The sequence below is a fragment of the Callorhinus ursinus genome, unplaced genomic scaffold, assembly GCF_003265705.2.
Source record: "Callorhinus ursinus isolate GAN/ISIS: 27379988/994484 unplaced genomic scaffold, GSC_fseal_2.0 scaffold55, whole genome shotgun sequence".
Taxonomy (NCBI): domain Eukaryota; kingdom Metazoa; phylum Chordata; class Mammalia; order Carnivora; family Otariidae; genus Callorhinus; species Callorhinus ursinus.
Window position 1 is genome coordinate 8,790,546 of NW_027397117.1, and position 19,865 is coordinate 8,810,410.

The 19,865-nt window shown below is 39.2% G+C and overlaps 1 protein-coding gene and 1 long non-coding RNA gene across 6 annotated transcripts in view; one reads left to right on the forward strand and one right to left on the reverse strand.

Moving 5' to 3' along the window:
- Nucleotides 1-19,865, reverse strand: part of CRCP (CGRP receptor component) — a 53,803-nt gene that overhangs the window by 14,278 nt on the left and 19,660 nt on the right. For 2 of the 5 annotated variants that reach the window (XM_073884153.1, XM_025864695.2), the window contains one exon: nucleotides 17,988-18,082. The exons of 2 other annotated variants lie outside the window; for them this stretch is intronic. In XM_073884153.1, the coding sequence (XP_073740254.1) occupies nucleotides 17,988-18,082 (95 nt within the window). Of the gene's footprint in view, nucleotides 1-6; nucleotides 1,041-17,987; nucleotides 18,083-19,865 lie in introns of those variants that run through there. One more of the 5 variants, XM_073884152.1, reaches the window with a different exon arrangement.
- Nucleotides 1-19,865, forward strand: part of LOC141371058 (uncharacterized) — a 54,980-nt gene that overhangs the window by 5,502 nt on the left and 29,613 nt on the right. The window lies entirely within an intron of this gene.

Below are 19,865 nucleotides of genomic sequence, written 5' to 3' on the forward strand. Positions count from 1 at the left end.
CTCAGGCCACAGCAAAGCTATGGCAGAAGTTCCAACAGGCAGCTAAAACTCCAACAGAAATTTCATCTTTCCAGCCAGAAGACTGGGGAAAGGGGCCCTTGAGACCTGGAAATCTGGATGAAACTCACAGCTCAAGGGCAGCTCCCCAGGGAGCCCTGGCAATGAATGTAGCCATAGAGTCTTGGTGGTCCAGAGTGCCAAGTAATATCTTTTTCCCCCTTTTCCCTCCTTGCTTTGCCCCAAGGGGCACCAGTAACAACCGTACATGTGGGCAGCTAAATCTTTGAAAGAAATCCAGTACCTGTGGCCAGAGAACCAAAAGGCGGGGCTCAAGTGGGTCAAAGAGTATAGGGGCAACCCCAGAGAGGTGGGCTAGAGGAGGAGATTCCCCTAAATTTGAGCATCAATCAGCACAAACCCTAGGTTCAGCTTGAGCTATTCATGTGCAGAACAGCCCCCAAACAACAAAAACCAAACAGACTCAGCAAATACACTAAGAAGTGAACATGTTAGACCACCACTCCAGTCTCATTTGCAAAAAAGATCCAAAGATGCAGATCAAAGTTTTTAAAAACTAAACTGACATTGAAATCTTGCCCATGGAAGGCAAGAGACTTGAGGTGTGAACCTAACTGGGTTGACAGACTGCTAAAAGAAACAAACAAACAAAAAGCAACATTAACCAGAGGCTTTTAACAGGATCCAGAGTCTAAACAATACAATATTCAAAGGGTCCAAGATATAATTTAAAATTACCTCAATGGAAAGAAAGAAAATATAACTCATCTCAAGGGAAAAGATAATCAACAGATACCAAACCTACAATAACCCATATGTTGGAATTATCAAAGACATTAAAGTAGCTACTATGACAAGGGGCGCCTGGGTGGCTCAGTCGTTAAGCATCTGCCTTCGGCTCAGGTCGTGATCCCGGAGTTCCGGGATCGAGCCCCGCATTGGGCTCCCTGCTCCGCGGGAGGCCTGCTTCTCCCTCTCCCACTCCCCACTGCTGTGTTCCCTCTTTCGTTGTGTGTCTCTCTCTGTCAAATAAATAAAGAAATCTTTAAAAAAAATGAAAATTTTAGAAAAAACATGAAATAAAAAAAATTCACTGGCTGGGCTTATTAACAAAATGGAGATGACAGACAAAAGAGTCTGTGAATTTACAGACAGATCAACGGAAATTGTTTGAACAACAAAGCGGGGGAGCCTAGATGGCTCAGTCGGTTAAGCGTCTGCCTTCGGGTCAGGTCATGATCCCAGGGTCCTGGGATCGAGCCCCACATCAGGCTCCCTGATCAGTGGGAAGCCTGCTTCTCCCTCTCCCACTCCCCCTGCTTGTGTTCCTGCTCTCACTCTCTCTGTCAAATAAATAAATAAAATCTTTAAAAAAAAGGGGGGGTGGGGAGGGAAAGGAAAAAAATGAACAGAGAGGAATCAGGGAAAATGGCAGGGTGGGAAGAACCAGGAATCTGCCTCTCTACAACCTAGAAAAAACTGTCTAGACAACTAGACCTAAATGTAAAATGCAAAACTATAAAAACTCCTAGAAGATAATTCAAGAGAACACCTAGATGATCTTAAGTTTGATGATGACTTTTCAGCTACAACACCAAAGGCACAATCCATGAAAGAAATAACTGATAAAGTGGACTTCATTAAAATTAAAAACATCTGCTCTGTGAAACACGACATCAAGAAAATGAGAAAACAAACCACAGGCTAGGCGAAAATATTTATGAAAGACACAGGATAAAGGACTGTTATTCAAAATATACAACAAATTCTTGAAACAATAGGAAAACAAACAACTCAATTAAAAAATGACCAAAAGACCTAAATGAACACCTCATCAAAGAAGATATACAGGGGCACCTGGGGGGCTCAGCTGGTTAAACATCTGACTTCAGCTCAGGTCATGATCTCAAGGTCCTGGGATCCAGCCCCGCATGGGGCTTCCCGCTCAGTGGGGAGTCTGCCTGTCCCTCTGCCCCTCCTCACATGCTCGTGCTCTCTCTCTCAAATAAATAAAATCTTAAAAAAAAAAAAAAAGATATACAGGTGGCAAAGAAGCATGTGAAAAGATGCTTGGCATTTTATGTTATTAGGAAAATGCAAATTAAAACAAGATACCACTGGGATGCCTGGGTGGCTCAGTTGGTTAAGCCTCTGCCTTCAGCTCAGGTCATGATCCCAGGCTCCTGGGATAGAGTCCCATGTCAGGCTCCTTGCTCAGCGGGGAGCCTGCTTCTCCCTCTGCCCGCCCCTCCCCCTGCTTGCACGCACAGGCGAGCTCTCTCTCTCTCTCTGGCAAATAAATAAATAAATCTCAGAAACAACAACAACAACAGAACGAGATACCATTAAACACCCATAAGAATGGCCAAAATCCAGAACACTAACATCACCAAATGCTGGTGAGGACTGAAGCCAACAGAAACTCTAATTCATTGATGGGGGGATGCAAAATGATATAGCCATCTGGTGGTCTCTTACAAAACTAGACATACTCTTACCATGTGATCCAGCAACTGCACTCCTTGGTATTTACCCAAAGGAGCTGAAAACTTACACTGACAAAAAAACCCTGCACACAAATGTTTAAACTAGGTTTTTTTTTTTGATAACTGCCCAAACTTGGAAGCAACCAAGATGTCCTTTAGTGGATAAGTGGACACACAAACTACAGTACCTTCAGACAACGGAATATTATTTAGTGCTAAAAAGAAATGAGCTATGAAACCATAAAGACCATTTAATGCATAATATGCATTAAAATGCATATTACTAAGTGAAAGAAGACAATCTGAAAAAGACTACATACTATATGATTCCAACTACATGATATTCTGAAGAAGGCGAACTATGGAGACAATAAAAAGATCAGTGGTTACCAGGGGTTGTGTGTGGGAGGGAGGGATTAACAGGTGGAACACAGAGGATTTCCAAACACTCCATATGATACTACAACAGTACATACATGTCATTATACATTCGTCCAAATCCACAGAATGTGCAATTCTAAGAATGAACCACAATGTAAACCACGGACTTTGGGTAATAATGATATGTCAATGGAGGTTCATTGATTGTAACATATTTACCAATCTGATGGGGGATGTTGATAAAGGGGGAGGCTGTGCATCTGATGGGGAGGGGGTATACGGGAAATCTCTATCTTCCCCTTAATTTTGCTGTTAACGTAAAAGTGATCTAAAAATATAAAGTCTTAATTAAAAAAAAAAAAAAAGGAAAAAGAACAGAGCAGATTCTGGAAAAGTGGCAAAGTAGAAGGCACCAGGAATCCGTCTCTCCATCTAGATAATAACTGCACTGATAGAGTCTGTCTGATGTAACTACTTTGGAATTCTAGAGCCTCTTAAAGGCCTGCAACTTTCAGGGTAAGGCTTAGAAGGTAAACTAAAGTTAATTTTGGTCAATTTTAGACCTTAGCACAGTATACCATCCTCCAGTTCCATTTGTAGGCAGCTGTGCACATGTTCCCAAAGCAGCTTGTATACAGCTTCCTGAAGCCAGAGAGGGCAAAAAAAGAACCTGTCCTCCCAAAGGGCTGTGCTCTAATCACTGTTGCTGCTTCTGATCAGAGGTGCAGATAAAGGGCAGTGGCCACTGCTGCACTTTCCCCCGTGCCACAAGCCCCCTCACTACAGCTGAAGTGACTGTGGGAAGATTTAAAAGGCCAGGGTCCTTTTTTTGCCACTCTTCATTTTCCCCTTCTTTCCTAAAGCTCAGGTATTAAGGGCTAGAACATTCTAAAACAACTTCACATACAGGTAAAGTCAGAAATTAACTGTGCATGCCTAGGGAAAGGGCAGGCTCAGAACAGATCTGAAAGGCCTTGTGTTTATACCTCACACTGATCCTTGGCACAGGGACAGCCTACAACAATACAAAAATGAATAAGCAAACAAATAAACAAACAAAACGACACCAAAAAACAGCAAATTCTGGGGAAGGAAGAGAATTTGATTTCTGTAATGACCCAAAGAATGTCCAGTTTTCAATGAAAAATTACAAGGTATACAAAGAAACAGAAAAAATATGGCCCATTCAAGGCAAAAGAAAGAATCAGCAAAGTTCAAGACAGGACAATGGAAATTATTGAATCTGAGGAACAGAAACAAAAAAGATTGAAGAGAAGTAAACCGAACCTAAGGGATCTGTGCAACACTATGAAGTGGACCAACATAGGCATTTTGGGAGCCCCAGAAGGAAAAAGAGGAAAGGGGGGCAGAGGAGAGAAAATAACTGAAGAAAAAATGGCTAAAAACGTCCCAAATTTGATGGAAGACTTGAAAACAAACATCCAAGAAGCTCAATGAACTCCAAGATGAACTCAAAGAGACCCACACAGACACATTATAATCAAACTTTTAGAAAACAGTGACGGAATCTTGAAAGAAGCAAGTGGGAAGTAAACTGTCATATCAAGGGATCCTCATTAAGATTACCAGCAGATTTCTAATCAGAACTTTGAAAGCCAGAAGGCAGTGGGCCAAAATATTCAAAGTGCTAAAAGAAAAAGAACACTCAAGCAAGAATCCTACTTCCAGAAAAAACTATTGTTCAAAACTGAAGAAAAAATTAAGACTTTTTCAGGTAAACAAAAGCTGAGGGAGTTTGTTACCACTAGACCTACCCTGGAAGCAACACTCAACAGTGTTGTGCAGTATGAAATGAAAGGATCCTAGACAGTAAATTGAAGCTGTATGTTTTTTTAAGATTTTATTAATTATTCAACAGAGGGAGCGAGAGAGCACAAGCAGGGGGAGCAGTAGAGGGAGAGGGAGAAGCAGGCCTCCCGCCAAGCAGGGAGCCATACGCGGAGCTTGATCCCAGGACCCTGAGATCATGACCTGAGCCGAAGGCAGACGCTTAACCATCTGGGCCACCCAGGCGCCCCACACGTGGGCAATTATAAAAGCAGCTTGTAACTCTTCTTTTTGCTTTCTACATAATTTAATTTAAAATACTTACGAGTTTATGTTTTGGGGCACACAATGTACAAAGATGTAATTCTGTTATATCAGCAACTGAAAGGAGGGGGATGAAGCTGTAACAGAGTTTTTGTATTTGTTATTGAAGCTAAACTAGTATAAATTCAAATTAGAGTGTTATAAGTTTAGGATGTTAAACCAGAGGCTGAGGCAGGGGGTTGGGGGAAATGTGGAATTACTGTTTAATAGGTACAGCATTTCAGTTTTACAAGATGAAAGAGTTATTATGAATGTATTTAATACACCAAACATTCATTTAAAGATGGTTAAGGGGCGGCTGGTGGGCTCAGTCATTAAATGTCTGACTCTGATTTCAGCTCAGGTCATGACCTCGGGGTCCTGAGACTGAGTCCCATGTCAGGTTCTGCACCCAACAGGGAATCTGCTTGGAATTCTCTCTCTCCCTCTGCACCTCCCCCACCTCTAAAATAAATAAATAAATCTTTTTAAAAAAATAGTTCAAATGATAAATTTTGTTACATTCATTTTACCACAATAAAAAACTGGGGGTAAAAAACTGATCTACTTTCCCCATGCCATTTCCCAGACTTTATCACTGAATGGGTATAGGTAGCATCATAAAAGACAAAGGAAACAGAGAATGATATACCATGCAAATATTAACTCAAGAGTACACATTAAAGTAAATTTAACTAATGAAATTAAAATAGCACATCGAGATATATTATTGTATCACCTAAAATCATCTCACACACCATGGCATTACCTGTATCACATCTGGGAGACACGGTTTTATGATTCTAAAGGCCTTTGGCACCAAGTTCTCAGACTCTCACCTCTCAGTAAGAAACCAGCCAACAGGCTCATTCAGGTAGAACAGCTGCTCTGATGTGACAGACATTTCTGGGAATCCAGCTAACGAGACACTCAGTTCTGAGGTTTCAAAGACAAGGCCCGATGACTCAAGAGTTGCAATGCTGCTAGAAGCACCCTCAGCCACCACAGGATGGTGGGGAGAATACAGGTGGCAGAAGAGGAGCTGCCAAATCGGAGGATGGCCTTTCCACCTTTCCCTCAGGATAAATTCAGTGTATCAAGCTTCAGAATCACTCAGCAAAGGACTTGTAAAGGCCACTGAATTTTGCCTATGGCTTCTGAGATGAAGACAATTAAAAGGAAGTATTATAAAATGGCACTGCCCAAATGCCAGCCACTGACTAGATATGGCTACTAATACTTAAATTTAATTAAACTTAGCTAAAACTGGGGCACCTGGATGGCTCAGTTGTTAAGCATCTGCCTTCGACTCAGGTTATGATCCCAGGGTCATGGGATCGAGCCCCACATTGGGATCCTTGCTCCGCGGGGAGCTGGCTTCTCCCTCCCTTGCTCTCCCTGCTTGTGCTCTCTCTCTCTCTCTCTAATAAATTAATAAAATCTTTAAAAAATAATAAAATTAAATTAAACTAAAAATGCAGTTCCTCCTTTGCACGAGTCACATTTCAAATGATCAACAGCTGCATGTGGCTAGAAGCTACTGTATAGGACAGACCAGAGGAATATTTCTATCACTGCAGAAGGTTCCACTGAACAGGACTGCTCTGTGGTGTTTATTGATAAACAGCCTACAGAGGAGCCATGGATTGGAAGAAATAGTCATGTGACAAGGTGCCATCTAGATGAAATTGCATGTGACAATCAGAGTAGATCTAGAGAAGGTGTGCCTAGGTGGTTCAGTCAGTTCAGTGTCCAACTCTTGGTTTCAGCTGGGATCATGGTCTCATGGACTGTGAGACTGAGACCCACGTCAGGCTCCATGCTCAGCAGAGAGTGTGCTTGAAAGATTCTCTCCCTCTGCCCCTCCCTGTTCTCTCAAATAAATAAATAAATCTTAAAAAAAAAATAGGCAGATCTAGAGGAAAAGTGATGCATCATTTTCTTTCTTCCCACTCCTTTCCCCAGGTGCCTGATCCCCTACTTGTGTCTCATTATCCAAAGCTTTTTGTGTCAACTGGGTCCAACATGTTCCAATTAAGGAACTAAGAGTGACAACCATACAGACTGTTTGGGAAATGTTAATAAAAAAGTTTGTCTAGGGGCGCCTGGGTGGCTCAGTTGTTAAGCATCTGCCTTCGGCTCAGGTCATGATCCCAGGGGCCTGGGATCAAGCCCCGCATCGGGCTCCCTGCTCAGCGGGAAGCCTGCTTCGCTTCTCCCTCTCCCACCCCCATTGCTTGTGTTCCCTCTCTCACTGTGTCTCTCTCTGTCAAATAAATAAATAAAATCTTTAAAAAAAAAAGTTTGTCTAAAAAAAATAAAGAGAGAACAGAGCCTTGGGGACCGATAGAACTATTAAAGTTCTAACAGTTGTCTTTGGAGTTCCAGAAAGAAAAGAGAAAGAGACTGGGGCAGAAAAAATTATTTCAAAATAATGGTCCAAAGCTTCACAAATTTAGTAAGAAACAAAAATTTACATAATCAAGAAGCTCAGCAAAGGTAAACTGAAAAAAAAAATTATAATCAGACTTTTGAAGACCAGAGAGAAGAAAAAATACTGAAAGCAGCGAGAAGAAAATAACATATAACACACTGCATGACCAGATTACTCATCAGAAACCATGGCAGTTAGAAGACACTGAAGTAACATCTTTTTTTTTTTTTTAAAGATTTTATTTATTTATTTCAGAGAGAGAGAGAATGAGAGATAGAAAGCACAAGAGGGAAGAGGGTCAGAGGGAGAAGCAGACTCCCCGCCGAGCAGGGAGCCCGATGTGGGACTCGATCCCGGGACTCCAGGACCATGACCTGAGCCGAAGGCAGTTGCTTAACCAACTGAGCCACCCAGGCGCCCCTGAAGTAACATCTTTAAAGTGCTGAAAGAAAAGACCAATCAACCTCTGACACTATCCTTCAGGAATGAAAGAAAATAACAATCTCAGTTCAAAGAAAACTAAGGAAACTTGTAGCCAGCAGACCTGTTCTAAAAGAAATGCTAATGAAAGTTTTTCAGGCTTAAGTAAATGATAAGAAGTAAACATGGAACTTCAGAAAGAAGAGCAAGGGGTACCTGGGTGGCTCAGTCAGTTAAGCCTCTGCCTTCAGCTGGGGTCATGATCCCAGGGTCCTGGGACTGAGTCCTGCATTGGACTCTTTGCTCAACAGGGAACCTGCTTCTCCCTCTCCCTTTGCCTGCCTCACTCTCTCTCTCTCTCTCTCTCTCTCTCTCTCTGTCAAATAAATAAATAAATAAATAAATAAATAAAATCTTTAAAAAAAAGAGCAAAAATCTGGGTAAACATAAAAAACTATTTTTATCCTAAATTCTTTAAAATATGTAAAAGTATATAAAGTAAAAGTTAAAACACTGCTAAACACTTTTTCAAGGATACAGATGTAATAAATATGACAATTATAAAAGAGAGAAGTTAAGGGACTTACATGTATTTTACTTAGTGGTAAAATGTTAACTCTACCTGGACTGTAAATGATTATATGTATGCAGATTGTTATCACTAAGCAAAATACATAAAAAGATACAGGCAAAAAGACACATTTTTTTTTATTACATTTTTGTAAGTAATCTCTACACCCAACATGAGGCTTGAACTCACAACCCCAAGATCAAGAGTTGCATGATCCACTGGACTAAGCTAGCCAGGTGCCTCAAAAAGACTAAAGGAACAAGAGCCATATGAACACCTCAAGAGACAGAAAAAGCAAATGACATAATCAACATCCAATCATGATAAGAATCTCAGCAAACTGAACTTCCTAAACCTGGTAAAGGGCATTAATGAAAAACCTAAGCTAACATACTTACCGGTAAATTAACTGAAAGCCTTTTTCCCCTAACATCAGGAACAAGGTAAAAATGTCTGCTCTTACCACTCCTATTGAACATCATACATCAACATCATAGTCCTAGCCAGAACATGAGAAAGGAAAAAGAAATGAAGGCAAAAAGATTTGAAAAAAATTTAACATTCTGTATTCACAAATACTATGACTGTCTACATAGAAAAATCACAAGGAACATACTAAGAAAATCTCCTAGTATTAGTAAGTGGGATTAGAAAGGCTGTACAGCATAGGATCAATATAAACAAATCAGCTGTATTTCTCTATATTAGCAACAAACATCTGGAAATCAGTGCTATTTACAATAGTACCAAAAATTGTTAAATTCACGGGTATAAATCCAATAAATTGTGCATAACCTGTATGCTGAACTACAAAAACAGTGATGAAAGAAATTAAAGTCCTAAATAAGTGGAGAGATACACTGTTTTCATGGATTAGAAGACTCGATATTGATAAGATATCATTTCTCCCCCAAAAACTGATCTATAGATGTAATGAAATCCCAAACAGCAGGATCTGTTCTAGATGCTGATTAAAAAATTTACCAATAAAGGGCACCTGGGTGGCTCAGTCGGTTAAGCATCCGACTCAGATTTGGCTCAGGTCATGATCTCAGGGTTGTGGGACTGAGCCCCACAACAGCCTCCCTGCTGAGCAGGGAGTCTGCTAGAGGTTCTCTCCCTCGGCCCTGCCCCTGCCCCCGCTGACTCTTGCTCTCTCTAAAATAAAGAAATCTTTTTTTTTTTTTTAAAGATTTTATTTATTTATTTGAGAGAGAGAGAGAATGAGAGAGAGCACGAGAGGGAAGAGGGTCAGAGAGAGAAGCAGACTCCCTGCTGAGCAAGGAGCCCGATGTGGGACTCGATCCCGGGACTCCAGGATCATGACCTGAGCTGAAGGCAGTCGCTTAACCAACTGAGCCACCCAGGCGCCCTAAAATAAAGAAATCTTTAAAAATTTTTATATAAAAAGGCAAAGGACTAGAAAAGCCAAACAATTTTGAAAAAGAACAAAGCTGAAGAACTTTTACTATTTGATTTCACACTTACTACGAAGCTGCAGTGATCAAGACAGTGTGGTACTGGCAGAAAAACAGACACACAGATCATAGGAACAATATAGAATGAAGTAACAGAATCAACAGATTTCTTATAATAAACAGCAAAGGCAATTCAACAAAGAAAGGATGGTCTTTCAACAAATGGTACTGGAACACTGAATCTACACACACACACACACACACAAAGAATCTCAACCCTTATCTCACAACATACCCTCAATATCAACTCAAAATGGATTATTTCTAGAAGAAAATATATGAGAAAAATCTTTGTTAACCTTGGATATGGCAGAATTTTTGCATAAAATGTTAAAGGCAGGATGCATAAGATAAAAAAGAAAAGATAAATCTGACTCCATTAAAACCTTCTGCTCTGAGAAAGTGTTAAGAGAATGAAAAGACAGGGGCACCTGGGTGGCTCAGTCAGCTGGGCATCTGCGTTTGGCTCAGGTTATGATCTCAGGGTCCTGGGAAGGAGCCCTACATCGGGCTCCCTGATCAGCAGGGAGGCTACTTCTCCCTCTCCCTCTGCTCCTCTCCCCCTGCTTGTGATTTCTCTCTATCAAATAAATAAATAAAATCTTTAAAAAAGAGAGAACAAAAAGACAAACCACAAAGTGGAGAAATTATCTGCAAATTACATGCTGAACAAAGGACTTATATTCAGAATATACAAAGAATTCTTAAAACTATGCAATTAAAAAAACAAAATAGTGGACAAAATATTTAAACAGATACTTCATCCAAGAAGATAAATGAAATAAGAACAAGAAAATGCTCCACATTATTCATTATTAAGGAAATGTAATTAAAAACCACTGCCTGGGTGGCTCAGTCAGTTAAGTGTCTGACTCTTTGATTTTGGCTTGGGTTGTGATCTCATTGGTGGGAAAACTGAACTGTGTGTTGGGCTCTGCACTCAGTAGGGAGTCTGTGTGGGAATTCTCTCCCTCTGACCCTCCCCCTGCATGCATGCTCGCTCTCTCCCTCTCTCTCGAATAAATAAATCTTAAAAAAAAACCCACAATGAGATACCCCTTCAAACCAATATAACATCAAAATAAAAATCACTAAAAATACCAAGTACCAGTGAGGATATGGAGTTAAGTGGAACTCTCTTACATTGCCAGAGAGAATGTAAAATGTGGCAGTCACTTTAGAAAAAGAGTTCAGCAATTTCTTACAGAGTTAAACTTATTCTCACACAGAACTTTATGAGGTGCTTACAGTAGCTTTATGCATAACTGCCAAAAGCTGGAAACATCTCAATGTCTTTCAACTGATGAGTGAATAAACAAACTGTGGTACATCCATATAATGGAACACTACTCAGTAATAAAAAGGAATAATACACAACAATGTGGATAAATCACAAATGCAGTATGTACATGGAAAGAAGACATACTCAAAAGGCTATATACTGTATGATTCCATTTATATGATTTTCTGGAAAGGGCAAAACTATAGGAAGACAAAACAGATCAGTTGCCAGGCACTGGACACAGGGGAAGGGATTAATTACAAAAGACAGAATGAGGTTATTTCTGGGGGTGATGGAACTGTTCTGCAATACACATGAACTGCTTGTATATTAATGACATGAGAAATCTTTTTTTTTTTTTTTTAAAGATTTTTATTTATTTGACAGAGAGAGAGAGAGACAGTGAGAAAGGGAACACAAGCAGGGGGAGTGGGAGAGGGAGAAGCAGGCTCCCTGCTGAGCAGAGAGCCCGATGTGGGGCTTGATCCCAGGACCCCAGGATCATGACCTGAGCCAAAGGCAGACGCTCAACGACAGAGCCACCCAGGCGCCCCCATGATAAATCATTTTAAAAGAAATATTTATATGAGTCCAACGTTGACTCTAAGACTTCTAGGAGTGAAAAACTCTCTTGCCTGGATATTGGAAGAGAATAACTCTGTTCTTTTCCCCAGAAGAAAAAGTTCCTTGTCAATGCCCAAGTAAGGACAACCAAAGGGCCCACTGGGTCCACTATCTTGATACACACACTAACCAACTTTCTCAGAAAAACAACATGAAACTTTGGGTAAGCTGGAAGAATTCACTACTGGGTTACCCCTTACTCTGTGCTTGATTTGGGGCAGGTATGTAACTTCTCTGAGCCTCGGTTCACTCATCTGTACAACACTGCGTTGGCTATCGAGATTAAGTGAGTCAGTGTGTATAAAACAGCCAAAACCTCACTTCTCCTACACTTAAATGCTCTTCTCACCTTCCATTTCCCTCATTTTCTATAAAAACATTTCCATTGGAAGTTAGCCTATTCTCAGAGCTATCTTCCAATTTCTGAAGCATTTGATTATGTGCATTTCTTAAAATTATTTTCAGCTATTAAAGAAGACCAGCCATCCCTCACTACTTCAAACACCACAAATATTAACCATAAAGGTTGTAACAAAGGCAGGCAACAAAGCTACACTAGTGAGGATTCAGCTACTGCTCTTTTCATTGTAAACACAACGTGCTTCAAGTCTCTTTTATCAATATTAAAAGTTTAATGATCAAAAAGCATTTAGACTAAACTAACGATTTCAATTGACTACACCCCTACCCCACTAAAAGTGTTTGGAGAAAAAATGAGAACTCAAAGAGGTAACAGACTGATTTACTTGGGTCAGTCAGAATGAAATGATGTCATCATAACAGGTAGAATAATAGCGCTTTATCATTCAGGAATCAAAAGCAAAGACAGCCAAAAGGGAAAAAGTTAAACTAGAAACCTGAAGTAATGAACTCAAATATCCCCATTTGCAGTAGACTGTACATTAGGCTGCCGTGAGAAATAAAATTAAATGAGAATGTTAAATGCACAGAACACTAAATGGACTCAATAAATGGAAGTTACTATCATTGCAAGGTGGGGGTATGAAACTTTCCCAGTTCAATCTGATATAATTTATACTGGTTTCCGATAAGGAAGATCTTCTATGATCCACCCTAACATTACAAGTGAATCCTCCTTAAAGCTTCTAATATACCAAAGAACAAGAATGACTTTGGGTAACACATAAATAATCTTCCTTCAAAAATACATACGTATAGTCCTAGATACACACAACTTACCAAGACTGGATGAGGAGGAAATAGAAAATCTGAAAAGACCTATAAGTAACAAGGAGATTTAGTCAGTAATCTAAAATCTGAAAAAAAAAAAGTCCAGGACCAGATGTTTCATAGGCGAATTCTAGCAAACATTCAACCAAGAATTAACACCAAATTTTCTCAAACTCTTCCAAAATATTAAAGCAGAGGGAACACTTTCTAGCTCATTTTATGAGGCTAAGACTGCCCTTGATACCAAAGCCCAACAAAGATACTACAAGAAAACTACAGACCACTAGCTCTTATGTTGCTGCAAAATCTACAACAAAATATTAACCTAACCAGCCTATTAAGGGATTACACACAATGACCAAGTCGAACTAATTCAAGGAATGCAAGAACTGTTCAACATGTGAAAATCAATGTAATATAACACATTAACAAATAAAGGAAAAAACCTAATCATCTCAGTTGTTGCAGAAAAAGCATGTGATAAAATTCATACCCTTTCATGATAAAAATATTCAAAAAACTTGGAATATAGGGAACCTACCTCAACATAACAAAGGCCATATATGAAAAACCCACAGCCAACACCTATGCAGTGGTGAAAGACTAAAACATGACAAGGATGCCTTCCTTCACCACTTCTATTCAACACAGTACCAGAAGTCCTAGCCAGAGGAATTAAATAAGAAAAAGAAATAAGGGGGCCTGGGTGGCTCAGCTGTTAAGCGTCTGCCTTCGGCTCAGGTCATGATCCCAGGGTCTTGGGATCGAGCCCCGCATCAGGCTCCCTGCTCATCGGGAAGCCTGCTTCTCCCTCTCCCTCTGCCTGCAGCTCCCCCTGCTTGTACTCTGTTTCTCCCTCTCTCGCTCTCTCTGTCAATAAATAAATAAAATCTTAAAAAAAAAAAGAAAAAAGAAAAAGAAATAAAAGCATGCATATTGGAAAAGAAGAAGTAAAATTATCTCTGTTCACAGACATTATGTTACAGGTATAAAAACCTAAAGATTCCACAAAAAACTGTTAGAACTGATACACAATTTTAGCCAGGTTATAGGATATAAAATCAATACACGAAAATCAGTTGTTTCTATACACTAACAATGAACAATCTGGAGAAGAAATTAAGAAAACAATTCCATTTACAATAGCACTGAAAAAAATTAAATACTTAGGAATAAACTTAACCAAGGAGGTACACCAAAGACTATAAAATACTGCTGAAAGAAATTAAAAGAGGCACAAATGGAAAAACATCCCATGTTTGGGGACTGCAAAACTTAACATTGTTAAGATGTCCATACTTACCCACAGCAAACTAGAGATTGAACATAATCCCTATAAAAATCCCAAAAGCATTTTTTGCAGAAATATAAAATCATACAGAAATACCAAGGGACCTTAAATAACCCAAACAATCTAAAAAAGGAATCCAGTTGGAGGTGTCACATTTCTTGATTTCAAAACTTACTACAAAACTACAGCAATCAAAACAGTGTAGTATTAGCATAAAGAAAGACATGCAGCCCAATGGAACAGAAATAAACTCTCGCATATGTAGTCAAATGATTTTTGACAAGGGTGTCAACATTATTCAATGGGTAAGGACAATCTTTTCAACAAATTGTGGTGGGAAAACTGGGCATCTACATGTACAAGAATGAAGGTGAGGGCGCCTGGGTGGCTCAGTTGGTTAAGTGACTGCCTTCAGCTCAGGTCATGATCCTGGAGTCCCAGGATCGAGTCCCACATCGGCTCCCTGCTGAGCAGGGAGTCTGCTTCTCTTTCTGAACCTCTTCCCTCTCGTGCTCTCTATCTCTCATTCTCTCTCTCTCAAATAAACAAATAAAATCTTTAAAAAAATAAAATAAAAGAATGAAGGTGAATCCTTATTTTACACCACACAAAAATTAATTCAAAATGGATCTAACATCTAAACATAAAAGTATAAAACTCTCGAAAAAAAACATAGTAGAAAAGCTTTATGACATTGGATTTGACAATAATTTCTTAGATAGACACAAATGCACAGATAACAAAAGAGAAATACACAGTTGGACTTCAAAATTTCAGACAAACTTTTGCAAAGATGATTGACATCACCAAACAAATGCAAAACAAAACCACAATGATACTGCTTCACACCCATTAAGATGGCTATTACCAAAAAAAACAAAAAACAAGTGTTGACAAGGATGTGTAGACACTGGAACCCTCATGCACTGCTTGTGGATAAGTAATGGTGTAGTCACTGTGGAAAACAGTATGGCAGTTCCACAAAAAGTTAAAAATAGCAATTTGCCTTCTGGGTACATACTCAAAAGAACTGAACACTGAGTCTCAAAGAGGTATTCATCCACTCATGTTCACAGCAACATCATTATGCACAATAGCTAAAAGGTGAAAACAACTCAGCTATATATCAATAGATAAATGGATATATAAAATACCATGCAGTGTTCAAAAGGAGAAAATTTGACACATGCTACATTAGGGATGAACTCTGCAGAGATTATGGTAAATGAAAGTAGCCAGTCATAGGGAGCCTGGGTGGCTCAGTTGGTTAAGTGACCGCCTTCAGCTCAGGTCATGATCCTGAAGTCCTGGGATCGAGTCCCACATCGGGCTCCCTGCTCAGCGGGGAGTCTGCTTCTCCCTCTGACCCTCTTCCCTCTCATGTTCTCTCTATCTCATTCTCTCTCTCAAATAAATAAATAAAATCTTTAAAAAAAAAAAAAAAAGAAAGTAGCCAGTCATAAAAGGACAAATACTATATGATCCCCTCAAAAGAGGTACTCAGATTTCACGAGAGAAAGCAGATTGGTGGTTACCAGGGGCCAGAAGGTAGGGAATGTGGAGAGTCATTATTTAATAAGTGCAAAGTTTCAATATTGCAAGATGAAAATGTTCTGTGGGTAGATGGCAGTGATGGTTGCACAACAATGTAAATGTACTTCATGAACTGCACACTTAAAAATCATTTAAATGGGGGGCGCCTGGGTGGCTCAGTTGTTAAGCGTCTGCCTTCAGCTCAGGTCATGATCCCAGGGTCCTGGGATCGAGCCCTGCATCGGGTTCCCTGCTCCAGGGGAAGCCTGCTTCTCCCTCTCCCACTCCCCCTGCTTGTGTTCCCTCTCTCGCTGTGTCTCTCTCTGTCAAATAAATAAATAAAATCTTTTTTAAAAAATTTAAAAATGATTTAAATAGTAAAACAAAAAATAATGATGTTAAACAATATTCACTTTCTAAAAAGAGACATACTATATGATTCCACTTAGTATCTAGAGTAGTCAAATTCAAACAAACAGAAAATAGAATGGTCGCTGTCGGGGTCGGGGTGAGAGGGAAATGGGAGTTGTTTAATTGGTATAGAGGAGTTTCAGTTTTGGAAGATTAAAAACTTCTGGATATTAGTTGCACAACATGTGAATATATTTAACACTAATGAACTGTGCACTTAAAAGTGGTTAAGATGATAAATTTTACCAAAAGTAAAACACACACACTTAAAAGATGTTTGCTTTCAGAGTTCATTTGGATAAGAGGCAAGAGAAGTACACTTAGTTTATGGATAGTGTATCAGCTGTGTGTCTGAAATAGTACCAATGTTTCCTTCAGAAGAAAATTATTAATTATCCTGAATGAATGAGAGAAGCTTTTGGGATTTATCAGCTCTGTATTAACTCTAAAAGACAAGAGCTAGTGTTCTTCTCATGTAAACTCTTAACCTAATTCTTTAAAAAAAAAAAAATATTTTATTTATTTGAGAGAGAGAGAGCACAAGTAGGGGAGCGACAGAGGGAGAGGGAGAAGCAGGCTCCCCACTGAGCAGGGAGCCCAATGTGGGGCTCGATCCCAGGACCTGGGAATCATGACCTGAGCTGAAGGCAGACGCTTAACCAACTGAGCAACCCAGGCACCACTCTTAATCTAATTCTCAATTATGTTTTTAATTCCTATAAGCTTAACTTATTCAAGAAAGTCACCAGGAAAAGTAATCAAGCTCTAAAAGAGAAGACAGAACATTATCAAGCCATTTTTGTCCCAAGTAAACACAAAGTTCAAATGACTTAATTGGTCAACTTTATAAAGATCACTTTAATTTGTGATGCCCATTTTCAACAAATTTGGTCTGAGTGCTGTAAAGAGGTTATGGGGCAGGTCATAGAACTGGGACTCAAAAAAAAAAAAAAAAACCCAAAAAGATTTTAAGATTTAAAAAATCCCAATAAATTCTGTTTCTGGCTCTAGAAGGATCCTTGTGTCTAAGTCTCAGTTGTCTTATCCACAATACCATAATCCTACTTTGAAAGGCACTGTATGTTAATTATAATTCAAAACCCAATGAAATAGAAATATACCATTGCTGAGGATGGTTTATCATTTTCATTATGTGCCACACACTTTTCCTACTTAAAATAATTTCTACTACAGTGATTTGAAAGGGCACATGCACCCCAACGTTTATAGCAGCAATGTCCACAATACCCAAAATCTGGAAAGAGCCTAGATGTCCATTGACAGATGAATGGATAAAAGTGTGGTATGGGTACACACACACACACATACACACACACAGGAATATTACTCAGCCATCAAAAAGAATGAAATCTTGCCATATGCAACAACATGGATGGAATTAGAGGGTATTATGCTAAGTGACGTAAGTCAGAGAAAGACAAAGCCATATGATTTCATTCCTATGTGGAATTTAAGAAACAAAACAGAGGAAAATAGGGGAAGGGAAGGAAAAATAAAATAAGATAAAAACAGAGAGGGAGGCAAACCATAAGGGACTCTTAACTGTAGGAAACAAACTGAGGGTTGCTAGAGGGGAGGTGGGTGGGTAGATGGGGTAACTGGATGATGGGCATTAAGGAGGGCACTTGATGTAATGAGCACTGGGTGTTATATGCAACTGATGAATCACTAAATTCTACCCCTGAAACTAATAATATACCATATGCTAACTAAATTGAATTTAAATAAAATATTTAAAAAAATTTTTTTACTTACTTGGTCAACTTGTGGCTTTTCATTGCTGTGAGAAATTCTCTAACAATCTCAGGACTCTGGTGCCTGCATGGTGTTTTTGATATATATTTTAATGTCTACCCAAAAAAAAGAAAGAAAAAGTAAGCATAAGGCAAAAAAAAACCTGAATGAGAAAAAGGGAAGACAATGGCTATAATTTAGTATTCTAAAATTTTATTTCAAAAATCTTCTATAAAAGGGCACCTGTGTGGCTCAGTCAGTTGAGCATCTGACTCTTGATTTTGGCTCAGGTCATGATCTCAAGGTCATGGGATCAAGCCCTGCATAGGGCTCCACGCTCAGCATGAAATCTGCTTGTCCCTCTCCCTCCCCTGTTTCACCCCCCCATATACCTGCCTGCTCTCTCTCTCAAATAAATAAATCTTAAAAAAAAAAAATCTTCTATAAAACATATGCCTTCAGGAGAGTCAATCTTCATATAATGGGAATTCCTCAAAAAGAAAACCAGTGGCTAGAATAGGAAGAATAATGAATGACTTTCTAGAAGAAAGCTTTTCTGATTTTAAAAAAGAAAAAACTCAATCTGACAATTGTGCTTTATTTCAGGAAATTTTTTTAGTGATACATATATATGTATATATACATACGTATATATAATGGACTCAGCCATCAAAAAGATGAAATCTTGCCATTTGCAACGACATGGATGGAACTAGAGGGGTATTATGCTAAGCGAAATAAATCAATCAGAGAAAGATAATTATCATATGATCTTACTGATATGTGGAATTTAAGAAACAAAACAGGATTATAGGGGAAGAGAGGAAAAAATAAAACAAGAAACCAGAGAGGGAGACAAACCACAAGAGACTCCTAATCATAGGAAACAAACTGAGGGTTGCTGGGGAAGAGGGGGGTGGAGGGATGGGCTAACTGGGTGATGGACATTAAGGAGGGCATGAGATGTAATAAGCACTGGGTATTATATAAGACTGATGAATCACAGACCTGTACCTCTGAAACCAATATTACATTATATGTTAATCATCTGAATTTAAATAAAAAAGGAAATAAACATGGATTAAAAAAAGTTTGAAAACTCAAAAAAATAAAATAAAATAGAAAATAAAAACAGGGAACCCAAAGAATAAAATAGTCACCAGTCCATATGGGTATAAGTAAATAAAAGGATGAGAAGGAACAAGTGTTTCTTACAGAAGAATTCTGTGTTAAATGTGCAAGGAATGAGGGAAATAAATCACCATTAGGGAATTGAACCATAGTAATAATTACTGCAGGAAAGATATACCAATGAATACTAAAATTAATACTAAAAGCTTTAAGTGGGATATTTGCATAGCCTCAAAGCATCCTTCTCAAAATATTTATTAATTACTGTGATGGTTTTATTTTTTATTTTATTTTTTTAAAGATTTTATTTATTGGGCGCCTGGGTGGCTCAGTTGGTTAGGCGACTGCCTTCGGCTCAGGTCATGATCCTGGAGTCCCGGGATCGAGTCCCGCATCGGGTTCCCTGCTCAGCAGGGAGTCTGCTTCTCCCTCTGACCCTCTTCCTTCTTGTGCTTTCTATCTCTCATTCTCTCTCTCTCTCAAATATCTCTCCCAAATAAATAAATAAAATCTTTAAAAAAAAAAAAAAGATTTTATTTATTTATTTGAAAGAGAGAGAATGAGAGATCGCACGAGAGAGAAGAGGGTCAGAGGGAGAAGCAGACTCCCTGCTGAGCAGGGAGCCTGATGCGGGACTCGATCCTGGGACTCCAGGATCATGACCTGAGCCGAAGGCAGTCGCTTAACCAACTGAGCCACCCAGGCGCCCTACTGTGATGGTTACATGTCCTCAAATTCTTTGATCTCCTTCCCTTCAAGAGGTGAAGG